The sequence below is a fragment of the Schistocerca piceifrons genome, chromosome 2 (assembly GCF_021461385.2).
Source record: "Schistocerca piceifrons isolate TAMUIC-IGC-003096 chromosome 2, iqSchPice1.1, whole genome shotgun sequence".
In the NCBI taxonomy this organism is placed as follows: domain Eukaryota; kingdom Metazoa; phylum Arthropoda; class Insecta; order Orthoptera; family Acrididae; genus Schistocerca; species Schistocerca piceifrons.
The window spans coordinates 705,847,951-705,868,253 of NC_060139.1; the positions used below are offsets into that span (position 1 = coordinate 705,847,951).

At 42.5% G+C, this 20,303-nt stretch overlaps 1 protein-coding gene across 1 annotated transcript in view; it reads right to left on the bottom strand.

Annotated features, from left to right (window-relative positions):
- LOC124775766 (uncharacterized protein C1683.06c-like) overlaps positions 1–20,303 on the bottom strand; it is a 227,114-nt gene that overhangs the window by 177,476 nt on the left and 29,335 nt on the right. The window contains exon 2 of the mRNA XM_047250598.1: positions 1,170–1,262. Within this exon, the coding sequence (XP_047106554.1) occupies positions 1,170–1,262 (93 nt within the window). The remainder of the gene's footprint in view (positions 1–1,169; positions 1,263–20,303) is intronic.

Sequence of the window (20,303 nt, forward strand, 5' to 3'; positions counted from 1 at the left end):
TGAACTCGCCAATCCATCACTATTTGAGAACAGTGATATTCATACCTACAACACTAGCTATCATTGGCTCAGAAAGGAGTCTAACAAACAGCAACAACATTTTTGTCGATTGCTCAATAACATAAAATGTCTGACAGGTAATAAGCATGTTTTAAATCTAACCTAAAATTCTTCTTTTGATCAGACGAATTTTTTTTAAAACAGGCTGCCTGTACAAACAAAAAAGAACTTGTTTTTAATTGTAGTTTCGTGAGCAAAGCTAAAAATTAACGTGCTCATACCCCGTAAACTGATTCGTTCCACATCATCTCGACAAAAGGATTGCTCTAATGATCTATGGAACATGTAATTGACTAACTATCTAAATAACTAACTTGTATCCGTGGTTGCCAAACCTTAACATAGCCAGAAACGTCGCCAGATCTATCCCTAATTGAGAATATTTGGAACATTTTGGGCAGACCCCTCCAACCATCTCGGGATTTTGACGATCTAACGCGCTATTTGGCAAAATCTGGCACGATCCCCCTCAGGAACAACTCTGTCAGTCAGTGCGGTTTTGGGGCGGCGAGAACACACCGAGGATGAAGAAAATTAAACACCACGTGTGGTCAACCACAAAAAGTACAGATCATGCTGGGCACGATCATGAGTATAACTGAGGAATTTGCTATTTTATGGTGACTTGTTGTATTTAATAGATTGAGGGAGGTGGATTTTCTCACATGTCTCTAAAATTGGTTTGAAAGTTGATGCACAGACACGCGAAACTGAAATGCCGCACCGAGAAGACAGTGCAGCGCTCTTCACAGGATTTTGTGTGTGCCCAAGTGTGGTGAGGTGTTGGTATGGAGCCACGTCGGAAGTGGCTTCACCATATAAGAAGTCCCACAATTGCCAACGAAATCGTAGAGGAAAAAGACGGTGAGGAGGAAAATTGTTCTTCTTCTCTACCTAAAAGCTTTACGGCCTGGAACATTGTCGTGATGCACTAGACAGTCCGAACGTCACAGTGCAGGTTATCCTTTTTGTATAGCAACTCGCTTAAACGTTTTTGCACCTGAAGATAGTTTTTCTGGTTAATATGGTAACTAGGGGAACAAAATCATGGTGATATGGTCTTTCATGCTGAAAAACCTAACCAAAATTGTTTTAACGTTGATTCTCACCTGTTTTGCTTCCTTTGGTCGTGGTGAAGAAGCAGTCTTCCACTGGCTCGACTGTAGATCGTCACACACATAACGTTTTCGTCGCTTGTTTCCCTAGTTGAAAAAATAACGTGATGTTAATAAGATGTTCTATCACGCCCGTAGCTACGAAATCGCTGAACACGTAAAACGGCAATTAGAAGAAAAAAAAAGCTCAGACGTAACTGACGCTTCCATACGTCTGACCGTTGGTTTACTGATTGAAAATAGTAGATAAACATTGTGGGAGACACCATCACTCCAACTCTTCTTCCAATAAGAAACGAATATAAATCATCCACCCTGATACGTCACAACATTAAGAACAAGGCAAGACCCCAACCACGACTTTCTCCCTGAAGTAGTGTGGGAAGGTGAGGCTTGGGAAGGACGGAAAGAACACTTCGTTACACCCATTCCTACCGGAAGGGAAGATGAACAAAAGTGCTATATTATAGAAAGGAGGACGTACATGGATTGGACAAAAAGACTGTAACATCACGAGAAATGCATGCTTGATAATAAATGCAGATGTTAGCCAGGGCTTAAGATAAAACTAAAACTAAACTCCGTCCGAACAGGCCAAGGAAGGCCCAACGGTACCGGCCGCCGTGTCATCCTGAGCCCACAGGCATCACTGGATGCGGATATGAAGGGTCATGTGGTCAGCACACCGCTCTCCCGGCCGTATGTCAGATTACGTTACCGGAGCCACCACTTCTCAATCAAGCAGCTCCTCAGTTTTCCTCAAGGGCTGAGAGTACCCCGCTTGCCATGAGCGCTCGGCAAACCGGAAGGTCACCCATCCAAAAGTGCTAGGCCAACCCGACAGCGCATAACTTCGGTGATCCGACGGAAACCGGTGTTACCACTACGGCAAGGCCGTTAAGCCTTAAGATGGCGCTGTTGTATTTGACCGAACGGCACCTGTGCAATGTCCTCAATGCGTTGCAAGTGTCGGCCGTTGTGAGAACGAGGTTCTGTGGTGCATTATGTCTGAGCTAAGAAAATTCGAGCATGTGCAAATTGTTGGTGCTCATACGGTGGATGCTTCCGTGACCAAGGAGGTCGAAGTATTTGGTGTTTGAAGAGGCACCTTGTCCAATCTTATCGCATACAGAGAAAGCGGAAGACATCATACAATAAGCCACAACGCGGACAAAAGTGTGTGTCGGGTGATCGTGACAGACGGTCATTGAAGAGGACAGCTGCAAAATCATTGCGGAACTGAATGTCGCACTCGGGAATTCTGTCAGCGACAAAACAACGAAGGGAGCTCCATAAGTAAATCACTGCAGTGCAACCTGGAATCCCGAAACCACACATCAGTGACGGAAACGCCTGTAACAGGAAAACGTGGTACCGAAGCCATAAAACCTCGATTTTGGCACAATGGAAGAATGTTATTTTTGCTGTATGAGTCTTGGTTCACACTGTTTCCATCGTGTGGCCTTTTGCGTTACAAGAGTGAAACATGGCTGGCGTTTGGTGCTGTTTTGGGCAGCTATATTGCGGTATTCCACAGGCTTCATAGTTGCTCTGTAAGGTAGCTTTATTGCCAAGGACTGTGTGACCATAATGGTTCATTAGGTCCATTCGATAGGAAAATGTTTGTTCCCCAGTGATGACGCTGTGTTGCAAGAAGACAGGGTTCCTGTTCACACATTTCGGATCGTCCGAGACTGGTTTTCTGAGCTCGAGGATAAAATGTCGCATCTCTCCTGGCCACCAAACTCACCTATCTATCGATCGCTTGAGCCTTGTCCCGCAGTTACGCAGGGTCAGCCATGGTTAATCAGATTTGGCATGTTAATGTTTAAGGGATGGCCGGATGCCCTTCCTGCCGCCATCCTGTACCCCCTGGGACGGAATTAGTGTACCCCAGCTGTCTGCGTCGAGCGTAATCCATGGAATAGGGCGAAAGTATTCAGATGTCTGCGAGCCGTTTAACTGAGGCGGAACATGGGGACCAGCCCGGTATTTATCTAACGGGATGTGGAAAACCGCCTAACTACCATATCCAGGCTGGGCGGCACCCATCGGCCCTCGTCGTTTATCCGCCGGGCGGATTCGATCCGAGGCCGGCGCGCCTACCCGAGTCCAGGAAGCAGCGCGTTAGCGCACTCGGCTACCCTGGCGGGTTGGCGATCACACTTACCACCATCTCAATATTATTGAGCCTTTGTGGTCTACTTTGGAGAGAAGGGTGCGTGATGGTGATTTACTTCCTTCAGCTTTACCTGAGCTCAGCTCTTTTTTCAGGAAGAGTCTACATCTACATATATACTCCGCTAGCCACCAAGCAGTGTGTGGCGGAGGGCACAATTCGCGCCGTCATATCCCCCCCCCCCCCCCCTGTTCCACTCGCGGATCGCGCGAGGGAGAACCGACAGTCTGAACGCCTCAGTACGAGCTCTAATTTCTCTTATCTTTGAATGGTGATCATTGAGCGATTTGAAACTTGATGGTAATAATATATGTTATAATAATATATGGTATCAGATTCCTTTGAAAATCGTGCACGACCTGTATTTATCCATTCCGCGACGACTGGAAGCTGTTCTGAACGCCAGCGTGTTGCCTACACGGTATTAGCCATGATAATATGTTGTGTTTTTTATATTTCCGTGTTTTTGTCCACCCCCTGTGTACTGATGACCTGGAACATTATGACCACTGCCCACTTCGAGAGTGAATGTTGCTTTCTGACGTTGGGGCCATTTGATGCAGTAATGAAAGTTTGTAAGCCGAGTAGAGAAGAATGGGGAATCACTATAGCGTCGATGAAAATAAGGAAATCCGTTAACAAAATGCCTTATTGTTATGGCCCGGCGCCTGGGAACAAAAACCTTAAAAACACCGAAGCTGATCGTCTGTTCTCATACTACAGTCGTCAATATCTTCGGGAAGGGGTTGATGGACGGTGAAGCGACGAGTAGTTGACAAGGTGTTAGACGACTGCTCCTCAACACAGAACCAAGAGGTCGGAGTGCTGCCCACTCTGCGGAGCAGGTCGGTGATTTGTGGCAGACTGACGACAGAGTACAGGCACAAGTATTTCTAAGTATACCGTCCAGGGCGCATTGTTGAACGTAGGGTGTTCTCTTGTCGACATAACGACATCGTCAATTACGACTGTAGTAGGCACGGGGTCATCGAGAATGGATCATGAATCAACGGAGACTTACGACCTGGTCGGGTGAATCACGTTTCTTGTTACACAAGATCGATGGTCGTGTTCGGGTACGCAGTGATCCAGGCGATCGGCTGCTCGAAACACGCACAGAGGCACGGATGCAGGCTGGGGAGGGGGACGCTACGGGGAACATTGACCTGGTATTACGTTGGGTTTTCCTATTAAATTCAATTTTTTTATTACATAGCGGTAGCCTACACACCGTGGAGGCTAAGCTTTGTGGATCCTGTCGGAAATGAGTGTCAGAATGAGGCGTAGCGCTTCGTACCGCGCCTGTGTTAACTAATAAGACAGTAGCTGGCGGACAGTTTCAGACAGTGGGTCATGGTTGTCGCATGACGGACCTGCCCCGATCCAGTAGCCAGCTGCGATCAGTTACGACTGTGGCCGAAAGTGGTCAGTTTCTTACGGATTATGAAATTATCAAGTAGTTAAAACATACTTTGGAAACAGAACTGTAGTTATTGTGGTTATTATGACTGTCATTAAGTAACGCTAATTTGTTTATTAATGTGAAAAATGGGGTGGATGGGAAGTAATATAATAAATGAATATCATCATGTCTACCAACTGAGTACACGTTAAAGTGAGAACTCTGAGAGTACAGAGAAAGTGAATTATACGCTCTGAAGAATTTTGTAATGTACAACTAGCCGGTTTGTGGGTTGGGAAAATAAGTAACATTTTGCGATAATTCTGTTAGTTAAACAGGGAGTTACACTACTGGCCATTGAAATTGCTGCACTACGAATATGACGCGCTACAGACGCGAAATTTAACCGACAGGAAGAAGAGGCTGTGATACACAATTGATTAGCTATTCAGAGCATTCACACAAGGTTGGTGCCGGTGGCGACATCTACAACGTGCTGACATGAGGAAAGTTTCCAACCGATTTCTCACACACAAACAGCAGTTGACCGCCGTTGCCTGATGAAACGTTGTTGTGATGCCTCGTGTAAGGAGGGGAAATGTGTACCATCACGTTTTCCACTTTGATAAAGGTCTATCGCGATTACGGTTTATCGTATTGCGACATAGTTGCTCGCGTTGGTCGAGATCCAATGACTGTTAGCAGAATATGGAATCGGTGGTTTCAGGAGGGTAATACGGAACGCCGTGCTGGATGCCAACGGCCTCGTATCACTAGCAGTCGATATGGCAGGCATCTTATCCGCATGGCTGTAACGGATCGTGCAGCCACGTCCCGATCCGTGCGTCAACAGATGGGGACGTTTGCAAGACAACAACCATCTGCACGAACAGTTGACGACGTTTGCAGCAGCTCGGAGACCGTGGCTGCGGTTACCCTTGACGACGCTGCATCACAGACAGCAGTGCCTGCGATGATGTACTCAACGACGAACCTGGGTGCACGAATGGCAAAACGTCATTTTTTCGGATGAATCCAGCTTATGTTTACAGCATTATGATGGTCGCATACGTGTTTGGCGACATCGCGGTGAACGCACATTGGAAGGGTGTATTCGTCATCGCCATACTGGCGTATCACCCGGCCTGATGGTATAGGGTGCCATTGGTTACAAGTCTCGGTCACCTCTTGTTCGCATTGACGGCACTTTGAACAGTGTACGTTACATTTCAGATGTGTTATGACCCGTGGCACATTCTCCAGATCTCTCACCAATTGAAAACGTCTGGTCAATGGTGGCCGAGCAACTGGCTCGTCGCAATACGCCAGTCACTACTCTTGATGAACTGTGGTATCGTGTTGAAGCTGCATGGGCAGCTGTACCTGTACGCGTCATCCAAGCTCTGTTTGACTCAATGCCCAGGCGTATCAAGGCCGTTATTACGGCCAGAGGTGGTTGTTCTGGGTACTGATTTCTCAGGATCTATGCACCCAAATTACGTGAAACTGTAATCACATGTTAGTTCTAGTATAATATATTTGTCCAATGAATACCCGTTTGTCATCTGCGTTTCTTCTTTGTGTAGCAATTTTAATGGCCAGTAATGTATTTTGGTAATTGGGTATCTTCTAAACTTGTTCATTTAGTAAATTCTTCAAAACAGCCATTGTGATTGGTCAAATGTAAATGACGCGGGATTGCACAGTTCAATACTAATATCGAACAGGGTGTGATGTGTATCAGCGAATCAGAGGACAGTATGTTGCGCGTATTTTGTGGGCTAAATAATTGCTGTATGAAGTCTAAAGAGTCAGTTCGAAACTCAGGCATCATCATGTTTGGATGCGGATATAAGGATTTCTGAACAGAAGTGATAATTTTGCAGAATAATGATTAAAACTTGACCGTGCAGTGCCGCAGAGTGGAGGCGAACGAGTGAGAAAAACGATAACGTGAAATTCCGATTTGTGACTTATGAGTAACCAAAATCCGCATGGCATGTTATACAGACTGTGATCGCAAACCGAACAGTCGTAATGGTTACATTGTGTGATTTTTGAGCGAGCATTATGTCACAGATAATCCGTTTGGTAATCCTCTTGGTAACGGAATCGTTAAATTACAATAAGCTGGCTATTATGAATGACTGTCATTGCCTATGGGTGTTGAACTATAATTTAAGATTACCACGAGTTTGGCAGTGCCTTTGTATCAAATAAGTTCCAATATATGAAAGTTTTCACTCACAAACTACATCATATTATATGCGCCCTCCCCCCCCCCAAAAAAACATGTTTTAAACAATAACTATTACCCAATCACTTCACAACTGCCGTTTTGCGTGGGAGCGCTGTGAGGTGCTTCCGTACTCTGCTATTCGTTGTTCTGAAGGACGCCTCAGCGGACTAGTAGCGCATAATGAAAATGTACTATCGTTCCTGAACTGTACTTGCTGTACGGCAGCGGATAAAACAAACTTAAAACTGCATTATGTTCACACATTCTTCGGTCGAAAGACAATAGAAACGAATGCAAGGAAAATAACTTCACTTTTGTTGCTGTTGTGGTCTTCAGTCCAGAAACTGGTTTGATGCAACTCTCCATGCTACTCTATCTTGTGCAAGCTTCTTCATCTCCCAGTACCTGCTGCAACCTACATACTTCTGAATCTGTTTAGTGTATTCATCTCTTAGTCTCCCTCTACCATTTTTACCCTCCACGCTACCCTCCAGTACTAAACTGGTGATCCCTTGCTGCCTCAGAATATGTCCTACCAACCGATACCTTCTTCTAGTCAAGTTGTGCCACAAATTTCTCTTCTCCCCAACTCTATTCAATACCTCCTCATTAGTTATGTGATCTACCCATCTAATCTTCAGCATTCTTCTGTAACACCACATTTCGAAAGCTTCTACTCTCTTCTTATCTAAACTATTTTGTCGTCCATGTTTCACTTCCATACATGGCTACACTCCATACAAATACTTTAAGAAACGACTTCCTGACACTTAAATCTACACTCGATGTTAACAGATTTCCCTTCTTCAGAAACGCTTTCCTTGTCATTGCCAGTCCACATTTTATATCCTCTCTACTTCGACCCTCTTCAGTTATTTTGCCCGCCAAGTAGCAAAACTGATTTAATACTTTAAGCGTCCCATTTCCTAATCTAATTCCCTCTGCATCGCCCGATTTAATTCAACTACATTCCATTGTCCTCGTTTTGCTTTAGTTGATGTTCATCTTATATCCTCCTTTCAAGACACTGTCCATTCCGTTCACCTGCTCTTCCATATCCTTTACTGTCTCTGACAGAATTACAATGTCATCGGCAAACCTCAAAGTTTTTATTACTTCTCCATAGAGTTTAAATCCTGCTCCGAATTTTTCTTTTGTTTCGTTTACTTCTTGCTCAATATACAGATTGAATAACATCAGGAATATGCTACAACCCTGTCTCAATCCCTTCCGAAACACTGCTTCCCTTTCATTCCCCTGTATTTTAGCCCTGCCACCTTCAGGATTTGAAAGAGAGTATTCCAGTCAACATTGTCAAAAGCTTTTTCTAAATCTACAAATGCTGGAAACGTAGGTTTGCCTTTCCTAATCTATTTTCTAAGATAAGTCGTAGGGTCAGTATTGCCTCACGTGTTCCAATATTTCTACGGAATCCAAACTGATCTTCCCCAAGGTAGGTTTCTACAAGTTTTTCCATTCGTCTGTAAAGAATTCGTGTTAGCATTTTGCAGCCGTGGCTTATTAAGCTGATAGGTAATTTTCACATCTGTCAACACCTGCTTTCTTTGGGTTTGGAATTATTATATTCTTCTTGAAGTCTGAGGGTATTTCGCCTGTCTCATACACCTTGCTCACGAGGTGGTAGAGTTTGTCAGGGCTGGTTCTCCCAAGGCTATCAGTAGTTCTAATGGAATATTGTCTACTCCCGGGGCCTTGTTTCGACTTGGGCCTTTCAGTGCTCTGTCAAACTCTTCACGCAGTATCATATCTCCCATTTCATCTTCATCTACATCCTCTTCCATTTCCATAATATTGTCCTTAAGAACATAGCCCTTGTATATACCCTCTATATACTACTTCCACCTTCGTGCTTTCCCTTCTTTGCATAGAACTGGGTTTCCTTTCGTGCTTTCCCTTCTTTGCTTAGAACTGGGTTTCCATCTGAGCTCTTGATATTCCTGCAAGTGGTTCTCTTTTCTCAAAAGGTATCTTTAATTTTCTTGTACGCAGTATCTATCTTACCCCTAGTGATATTCGCCTCTACATCCTTACATTTGTCCTCTAGCCATCCCTGCTTAGCCATTATGCACTTCCTGTCGATCTCATTTTTGAGACATTTGTATTCCTTTGTGCCTGCTTCATTGACTGCATTTTTGTATTTTCTGCTTTCATCAGTTAAATTCAATATCTGTTCTGTTACCCAAGGATTTCTATTGCCCTCGTCTTTTTACCTCCCTGATCCTCTGCTGCCTTCACTATTTCATCTCTCCAAGCTACCCATTGCTCTTCTACTGTATTTCTTTCCCCCATTATTGTTAATCGTTCCCTAATGCTCTCCCTGAATCTCTCTACAACCTCTGGTTCTGTCACTTTATCCAGGTCCCATCTCCTTAAACCCCATCTTTTTGCAGTTTCTTCAGTTTTAATCTACAGATCATAACCAATAGATTGTGGTCAGAGTCTACATCCGCCCCTGGAAATATCTTACAATTTAAAACCTGGTTCCTAAATCTCTGTCTTAACATTATATAATCTATCTGAAACCTTCCAGTATCTCCAGGCTTCTTCCATGTATACAACCTTCTTTCATGATTCTTGAACGAAGTGTTGGTTATGATTAAGTTATGCTGTGTGCAAAATTCTACCAGGCGGCTTCCTCTTTCATTCCTTACCCCCATTCCATATTCACCAACTATAATTCCTTCTCTTTCTTTTCCTACTATCGAGTTCCAGTCACCCATGACAATTAAATTTTAGTCCCCCTTCACTATCTGAATAATTTCTTTTATCTCATCATACATTTCATCAATCTCTTCGTCATCTGCGGAGCTAGTTGGCATATAAACTCGTACTACTGTGGTAGGCGTGTGCTTCGTGTCTATCGTGGCGACAATAATGCGTGCACTATGCTGTTTGTAGTAGCTTACCCGCATTCCTATTTTTTTTATTCATTATTAAACCCGCTCCTGCATTATCCCTATTTTGATTTTGTATTTATAACTCTACATTCACCTGACCAGAAGTCTTGTTCCTCCTGCCACCGAACTTCACTAATTCCCACTATATCTAACTTTAAACTATCCATTTCCCTTTTTAAATTTTCTAACCTACCTGCTCGACTAAGGGATCTGACATTCCACGCTCCGACCCGTAGAACGCCAGTTTTCTTTCTCCTGATAACGACGTCCTCCTGAGTAGTCCCCGCCCGGAGATCTGAATGGGGGACTATTTTACCTCCGAAATATTTTACCCAAGAGGACGCCATCATCATTTAACCATACAGTAAAGCTGCATGCCCTCGGGAAAAATGACGGCTGTAATTTCCCCTTACTTTCAGCCGTTCGTAGTACCAGCACAGCAAGGCCGTTTTGGTTAGTGTTACAAGGCCAGATCAGTCAATCATCCAGACTGTTGCTCCTGCAACTACTGAAAAGGCTGCTGCCCCTCTTCAGGAACCACACGTCTGTCTAGCCTCTCAACAGATACCCCTCCGTTGTGGTTGCACCTACGGTACGGCTATCTGTATCGCTGAGGCACGCAAGCCTCCCCACCAACGGCAAGGTCCATGGTTCATGGGGAGAGAACTTTTCTTTTATGGCCTAAAAATTCAGCAGAGCGTGTAGGAGACAACGGATTTTTGTTATACATTCACTTTTAACACGTTCTTTTACATGAAACCGTTGAAAAAGGAAAATAAAAAAGTTGTGTTACGATCTAAAAATTGAAGCGAACGTGTCATACATTAGAAATTAATACGTACTTTTACAGAGATGCGTTCAAAGTTAAAATTAAAGTGTCGTTTTATGATCTAATAACTTGAATGTGTAGCCGATAAAAAAAAAAGCTGTTCGGTATTAATAAGTGAATCTACACGAAAACGTAAGAAATGAAAATGAAACTAATAACTACATACAGACGAACTAATAACTAAATACAGACGAACAAACACAGAACTGGATTTTCTGCTACATAATTGTTCAGACTAGTGTGGAAAAATCAAATTTGTTTTATAATCTAATAGCTGACGTGTAAAGCTGTAGGGTCTGTATAGCTAGATGCTGCATAATAAGTGTTCACAATACCTTCAATCCATGTAAGGACTGAACAATTTTGTACTGCCGCTACTACTCTCACCATAGCTCTTTATAACGGTATTAGCAAAGTTTTTACGTATTTATTGACAGAACTGAACTACGTTATTTATTAACACTTTTCCATCTGAGTGTACTCTCCGATAACGTATATTTCCGGGATTACTATACATTGCAGCTACTACAGGATTAGTGTGAATTGACTACAGCGCCGAGCGGCCTGGATCATTCGGGTATTGTTTAGTATTGCCGGACGCCTTCGGTCACGTTTGCACGTAGACGAGGTTTAGTTCCGCGTTTGGTTAAAACAGAAGGAAACGTTCAACAGGTTTATCATTCTCGTTTACATATCTTAAAATGTAAGGTAGTTGATCTATATGCGAAATGTCCACAGTAGAAGGTGCAGTGCCAGAAATATCATCCGTACTACTTGAACTCGAAATCGAACCAGCAACATTTTTTGCAAAAAATTTACCTACTCTGCCAAGCGTTTTTAGAACACTGTCTTCTCGTTCTTCGATAAGTTCCGAAATGCCGCCCCACTTAATTTTCCACGTTTGCTTTTATACTGTTATTCATGTTAAGCCACTTACAAAATTGTCAACCAACATTCAACAAAAGACAAAACATTGTAAAAGGAAAGAAAGAAAGACTGTATACATTTCTAATCTTACTACACCGCACACGAGCACAAAGCTTTTTACTTTAAACACGGCACATGAGCACAAAGATTCTTCCTTTTAAACACGGTGCGGTGAACTGACGAACTCGGATTACTCGACGTAACTGTGCTCTGAAGGAACGACAATGCAAAATAATTTAATTTCATTGTCGCCAGTTTCTCTGTTGTCAGTGAACAGTAGAAGCACACCTGCCGGCTGGAATTCGTCACGTAAAGAAAACGGGACAGTCCCTTTTTTGGCTTTTGTTTCCCGCGTTGCCGGAATTTTAGCTGGGACACAAATATGTTCTGAATATTCTTGACAATGTCTTTCTAATTTAAAAAGCAAATAATTTTTGCAATTTCTTGCAGTGAGGTGTGCTGGATCTTATCCCACTTATTCTTATAACATTTTAGCGATTTCTGTGGGCAGAGAAGACAAGCTACAAAGTTTAAGTAGTCTTGTTGCCACTTGATGTGGTGTGTTGTCATTTGTGTGAACACCACTGCTATATCTACATTCAAATGCACTTTTGTTCCAATAGAAAATAAAAATAGCCTTTCCTCGTACAAGAAAAGCTTAATTAAGAAGTTCAATATAAAATTTGTAGCGCCACATACTGTTTGATTGCACAGAGTGGGAACTTTGATATCGTGCAGGCTGCAGTACAATAAATGAGACAAACGAATGTTAGTTTCTTCTTCTTTTTTCGCCAAAAAAAGTAACTAAGTAAATAAATAAATAAAATTTTTAAACTGTCGTGAAGTGTATTTCACACATTATTAGGTATTCTGCATATGCTCTTTGCGTATAAACATGTGTTTAAAAACGTAAAACATTCCCAGTATCAACATATATTGAAGACCATAGGGCTGGCTCTGAGCACTATGCGACTTAACTTCTGAGGTCATCAGTCGCCTAGAACTTAGAACTAATTAAACCTAACTAATCTAAGGACATCACACACATCCATGCCCGAGGCAGGATTCGAACCTGCGACCGTAGCGGTCGCTCGGTTCCAGACTGTTGCGCCTAGAACCGCACGGCCACTCCGGCCCGCGAAGACCATAGGGCTTTGACATTAATTACAGTAATGGGGGGTTGACTTGATTCTTTCCCGTAATTTCTACAAGAAATTTAAGTAGAGTCGTGTTAACATACTGAGACCCACACATGTTACAGTATTTAAGAAACTGCCGATTAGTTTTATCACAGCTTTTGAGGGGTTCTGGTATTTTCAATGGGGAAAATATGATAGGGTTAAGAAGAAGCCGGCAACATTCTCGGAATAATAATAATGTTTCAAACATTGTATTGTAGATTGCCGTCCTGACAGGTTACTTCAAAATATTTTGAACAATCATGAAGACGATACCAGACAGAAACCCAATGTTAAATTTCCATTCAGTCACCAAGTAAACTATGTATATTTCCAAGCTTCTAGTGTCGAATTTCGTTCTTAAGGCTTATTTAAACTAGCAAGTTGTTTGTCGTTTGCAAGCGCAGTTATTTTAAACCGTAAAAGGTTAAAATGAGTACAGAGAAAAAAACGTCGGCCCCCTTAAGGTGCCGCTCCTAGTCCCGTGTCTAGCGGGCCTATATGTAAATCCGCCACTGGTTGCACTACGGCTTTTCCAGTAGAGCAACATCATTTGTCTTCAGTAGAGAGGGCGTGCGGATCGCAGTGCAAACGAAGAAATCATCGCAATGCGAGCGAACATTATTTCTGTAGGAAGAGCGAACACAGTAATCGCGACATTGCAAGGCAAAAGGTACATATCACTACCATTGCAAATATTTTTTGATAAGTTACAGGAACAAGTCAGGGACCCAAGTACTGGTTATTATAAGGAGAGATCAAAAATTTTCCGTTCTAAGGCCGCACAGTTCAGAATCGGTATTCCAGTCAGGCAAAATCGCTCTGAGCATTGAGACAACTATGCCACCAATGCAAGAGGTTGACGATACCAGTTTAAGAAAACACTGTGTACTGCTGCGTGAAGAAGTCCATAACTACCTCCTGCACATCCTCGTCTGACAGGAATCGTTGGCACTTCAAAGGCTTAATGGACCGGAGGCGTGATATTCGCATAGGGAGGGAACAGGTTTATAGGACAGGTGATCGAGTGTCTTCCACTTGAAAAGGTTCGTAATGGATGAGGCTGGCCTCCCAGACTGAGCGCCGTCTTGAGTAGAATCGCGACCAGCACGTAACTTGGCGCACCATTCCACAACGGTGGGTTTCGACAGGTGTGCTGCCCCATACACATTCTTCATCTCCGATGGATGGATGTCAGTGTTTGTCCTTCGGTAGCCAAGAAAAGAACAATAGCACGTTGGTCCTGTTTAGACGCATTTAGTAATAACGTCCTCATAATTCGAGCTTCTGCCTGTACGACATGTGCGTTGGAAAAATACGAATGCCACACTGATTTCTTGCTTACAAGCCGGTACTTATATACCAACATCGGAGTAGCGCTACGTTGCATATACGCTTCAGCAACGTCGTCAAACGGAAACTTTTTGATCGCCCTCTTACATTAAAGATTGCCGGCTAATTTTCTTCTTAATCGTTGACGCAGATGCATCACATACGTGCCAGCGATATCATTGTGCCCGGCAGCAACAATATCCAGTTCGCTGGGTTCTTGTTATTAAATTACTCACACCAGCAATACACATGTGACTTTGCTGTATGGAACAATTTCTCTTAAAAATAAATCCACTGCTCCTGGAAAAAAGAATCTGACTGGCTTTTTCCTAGAAGTTGTTACTAATACTTCAATGACAGTGATTCTTCTGTTAGAATGCGAAATATATTTGGACATTCTTTACCAGAGATTAATGTTTTATGAATCGTCATCTTGCTCTTAATTAATAAAAATTTTGTGAATGTAAAGACACGTATTTGGATTTTCAAACTTTTTTCCAACACTCTTGTATTCCTTAAAATGAAAGCAGTTCATAGTGAGCAAATTTAATTCTTATCTTTAGTATTTAATCCTACGTAGGCTCGAACTGAAAATAATATTAAATTCTTTTTTTTATCTCCAATGAAACTATCAGGCAGCCAAAAAGATAAGTATCAACCAAAATTGCTTAAGTAATCGATGTAAAAAATGTTCATGGTTGCTATCCACTTATTAAAAATTAAACTTTTCCACTTTACACACAAAACACGTTTATTGCTTGTTTCACCTACAGCCTCGGTGTAGCACTCTGAGCCTTGAAATAATCCTGTTTCTACTTTAACCTATTGCTTTCTCTCGTAGCTACACTACAAAATAATTACAACAAAAATGATCTCTAACTGAAGGCGTCACTACTCTCCTTGAAAAAACAAAAAAAAAGAAAGAAAGAAAGAAAAGAAATTCCACTGTCTACTCTAATCTAATTCCCAGAATACTACACAAATTAATCATCTCAAATGCTGCCCATTCAAGCTTGAAATAGACGAAGCGTTGTAGATCGCCATACCTTACTGTGAAATGCTATGAATGTGCGAGTCTTCGCTGAATACGTCTTCTCTAGACCTCAGACACTAAGGAACTCTGTCAACTTTTAACAAGACCAAATAGAACAACGCTTCAATCCCCTTACAACAATCCGTGCCACGATTACAACGAATGTGCCACACGTGGCCAAGTTAATTTATGATTAATATAATATTCTGGGCCAACTTCGCTTCTCTCTGGAGCTAAGGCGGCTGGTTACTTTTCTGCCCGCCGGATACTGCCTCTTCTGTACTTGAACATCTCGTGGCTCCCATCACTCCCACGCCATGTCACTGCATATGCCAATGAAACAGATAGCAATATCTACATTAAACACTCACCATTACTATAAATAATAGTTACTCTTTTTTTTATATACTTTTAGATGTGTAATGTTTTTGCCACGAACTGCCTACATTAGTGGTCTCCCTCCCAAGAAATTGTTACGTTACGTAAATGGTGCTTTACACTTCATGGGATCTTAGTTAATAATCGAGATCAGCATGGTAGCTGTGGACCACACGAACGTTATTACGAATCACCTGCAGCCCTCCATCTTGATATCATCCCCGACGGCGATGGCATTTGCCATTACGCGAGAATCGTGTTGTAGTCGTTTACGGGGTATGACAGTGAACGCACGTTGATGCCTTGCCCACAAAATTTGCCTGGCCTGAGCCCGATGGAACACATCGGGAACGCTGTCAACCACCATCTCCGCGCTCACAAAGCATCAAGCCGTAATTTACGGGGGTTGCGTGACCTGCGTACAGACATCTGATGCCAGGGACCTCCGGAAACCTATGAAGGATTTGTCTAATCTATATCACGCATAGTCATTGCTATATTGCTTTCCAAACGTGGACCAACAAGAAATTAAGCAGGTGGTCGTAATGTTTAGCTCGTCACCGTGAACTCTGACGGCTCTACCACAGTGTTTCCGGAGCTATGCCTCACCGTTGCCAGTAAAAGAAACAAAAATCTTTCTTTAATAGAAACAACCCTGTCGGAACACAATTCCTGACAGTAGAAGAGTTATGGAAAATGTCAACATTTCTTGTATTCATTTCTTTTTGTATTCAGAGATACAGGGTGACAATTATTGAACTATACGAAATAAAATCGTCATTACTTCTGAACGGTTTGCGTTATGACGTTCAAACTGCGATACTGGCCACGGGGCATGATGAGAATTACTATGCGCACACATGGTATGGTTTAGCGACGAATCCCACTTTCATTTGGATACGTTCGTGAATAAGAAAACTGGCGCCTTTGGGGGACTGAGAATCCGCATTTCGCTATCGAGAAGTCTCTTCACCCTCAACGGGTGACTGTGTAGTGTGCAATGTCCATTCATGGAATAATCGGTGCGATATTCCCTGATCGCACGGTGACTACCGAACGGTACGTGAAGGTTTGGGAAGATGATTTCATCCCCACTGTCCAAAGTGACCTTAATTTCGATAAGTTGTGGTTCATGCAAGACCGAGCTCGACCCCATCGAAGCGGGAGAGTGATGTCCTGGAGCAACACTTTGGGAATCGCATTCTGGCTCAGGGGTACCCAGAGGCCACTGGAATGGGCCTCGACTGGCCGCCATATTCTCCGGATGTGAACACATGCGACTCCTTTCTGTGGGACTGTATTAAAGACATATCTGTAGTGACGTTTACATGTTGAATAAAGTGTGTGCACCCCCGTAGTTTGTAACTAATTTACAGTTTTTTTCATCTAGTTCAATAATTGTCACCATGTATGATTTCAAAGAGAGCAGGTGCAATCATGTCTCCCTACTAGAAACAAAAAGCTACAGACGCTCCAGAACAAAAATCTCTACCCAAGTGCTGTATTTAGAATAGGAAGTTGGACTTACACCTTTTTATATATTGTTAAAGCAGCAGATCGTTATATACTCTGATTTTTTAAGCGGTGTACTTTGTTTCATCGTATTGCTGTAAGTTTTCTGAGCTGTAGAGTAGCCGGCCGCTGAGGCCGAGCGGCTTGTAGGCGCTTCAGTCCGGACCGCGCTGCTGCTACGGTCGCAAGTTCGAATCCTGCCTCGGGCATGGATGTGTATGATGTCGTTAGGTTAGTTAGGTTTAAGTAGTTCTAAGTCTAGGGGACTGATGACCTCAGATGTTAAGTCCCATAGTGCTTAGAGCCATTTGAACCATTTTTGAGCTGTAGAGTGCAAGATCTTCTGAGAGAGTCTGAAAAAGAAAACAGCGCTGTTGATCAGAAAGTTAATCGTGCACTGGACGTCGTAGAGAACTGTATTTGCTATTTGTGAAGACGATGACTGTCAAGTGAATCTGGATACAGATGACACGGAAGCAGTGAGAGAAAAGAGACATTGTAGGCTGCGGATCCATGTTATGTTCATCGTCTTGCAGTTCAGTAATTTGGAATATTCGAATGTCACACTCAGTGGAAATTGTATAATGTGGGAATTCGACATCATTATTATTAAATTGTCTTTAGCTACAAACCTGAGAACATTTGAAAATAATATTCGCACTGAAGTAGTGTGGAAAATTCCATAGAGTCAGTACGAGTGGCGCTTTTTAATTTTTCACAAAACCATAGAAATTAAAAGATTTTTATACAAATCGTTTTATTGTTTCTCAAAATTTTTCGCTTTAAGTTTATGCAGTACACTTAATTCCTCAAAATTGGCCTTGTCGTTTTGAAAGGGTTCGATGCCTTATGTAAATGATTAAGCTCGCTGTCCACGAAGATAACGTAATAAACAGTAACGGATAGGCGATATTTCAGGCGAACGTGGGCAACGAGACTTTAATTCATTGTTTTCCTCTATCCAATAACCAACTACCACGTAAATTGAAGGTGGAGTGGGGGGAGGGAGGAGAGAGAAAGGAAAGGGAAGGAATTCATGGTGTCAGCTGCATCGGGACTTTATGTGGAGTCAGTGGCGACGAGTGAAAATGTGTGCCGGACCGGGATCCGTACCCGGCGTCCCCTGCTTACTAGACACTTGCGTTAATCACTGCGCAACCCGGACACAGAGCTTATCGCAGTTGCGTAGGTTCGGACATGTCTGAAAGCAGAGACTCAACGCATTCAGATAACTGATTCGCCTCGATAGCCTAGGAATCCAAAGCGTTCTGTGCGAATGCTCAATCACGTCCGACCTCCTCCGGAGATCTCAAAGTAGCGAGCGAGGATGACACGGACAGGGATTGCGGATAGATGGCGCTAGGTGGGAATGTGGGTCGGTCGGGAGGCGTACTGACATAGTCCGCGCAATTGTGTAACGAAGTGCTCAAAACATTTGACACAGGAAATGTAAACAACACTGTAATAGCAGGCTAAAATATATTCGCAAGAGCTGGCAACTAGGCGCCAGTAAACTGTTTGGATGTTCCAAAAAAACCGAGAAACCAACGAAAGTGCTTCGTTGGCGAAAGTCTTCCGAGAAAATATTCACGTGTCTCTTTAGTTGCACTGAACGTGTGTCGACCACTACTTTTGAGAACAGAAGTACTGAATGTTATACAACAATTCGTTTACCACAAGTCTTCAATGAGATCATGAAAAACAACCGAATACATGACATCATTACTTATCATGACAGAGCCAGCTGTCACACAGCACGTCCTACAATCGGTTATTTATATGAATGCGTGGTGACCTGTCCGAAAGAACAGACACAACGCGGAATCCGCAGCTGTGATACGTATCATGTAAACTGAAGATGGAGGGCGGGGGGAGGGGAGCGTGGAAAAAGGAAAGGAGTTTGTCAGCTGAAACGAGACTCTATGCGAAGTCAAGGGCGATGAGTGAAAATGTGTGCCGGACCAGGATTTGAAGCCGGAATCCCCTGTTTATTAAGTACTTGAGTTAACCACTGCGTCAAACACTGTCCTGTTCTGCCACTAAACTGCATCTCACGTGACATAATCTTTTTTCTGTTTTCATGCTTAATATTTATGTCAAATACTGCATTGTCTTTTGAATAAATATCATCTCACATCTGGCTCATCAGTAAATCCTATAATCCACTAATGCTTATGCCAAAATACTCTACTACCTCTTAATCAGTATATTACAGCGGGGAACGAGAAAGGAAGAAACTCAAACAAAAAGTCTCTACATATAAAATTTATTACTTTCCAAAGAAAGTTAGATGCACACTTGGATGAATATGCACATTTACATACAACAAGGAATATTTACTACTAAAGTTTAAAATGTGCAATGTTTTTCATACATTTCATGTCTCTTTCTTTCAAACTTTTTCACGCTACAAAAATACTCTAGTACCCTTACAACCAGTTTGTTACACCGAAACATAATTGCTTTTTATGCTATCGTACGCAGTGGAAACGTGTGAATTTAATACACATTCTATTTCACCTTCAGCAATTTTTAGAATATCATCTATTGTAAACTGTTGGGTGTTACATTTTGAGACAATATTTGAGATATCTCCAGCAGCTAAACACGTTTTGGCAGCTGTGTCTGCTTTAATAAAATCAAAACAGACTAATTGCATAAAACCTGAAATATATATATCCTTACTGTAATACAAATAACTTGGTATGAGGTGCAACCACAGCAGTGATGATACATTTGAAATGATGAAAACCGTAACAGTGGCCTCAAAATGACTTATTAATCACGTGTAGTTTCATCAGATTATAGTAATATCCTCAGGTAGCAAACTGTTGACCTAAAGAAGATACAAAAACCAGAATTAGAACTACATCAAAACAGGAACTGCCGAATTAATGTACTGTTGCTTAGTAAGTGCAGTATGTCGACTTTTAAATGCATAATGTCCTTAAAATCACCTTATAGGTAAATAAAAGTAGTCTCCTATTTTCCTGCACAAAATTGCCGTCAGGTACCCACTGAAACTAGAGAAAGATGGAACCCTAGAAACAAAACTTGTTGAATACGAACTGGCATCATAGAACGTGGAAAAGAGCCCCCAACGTAATCGACCTTACCGGACATATGTGGTACGTCCTTTCGGCCAGCACCACTACTTCTATCATAGACTGAATAAGCAGGCCCCGTCCTGGGAAGAAAGCA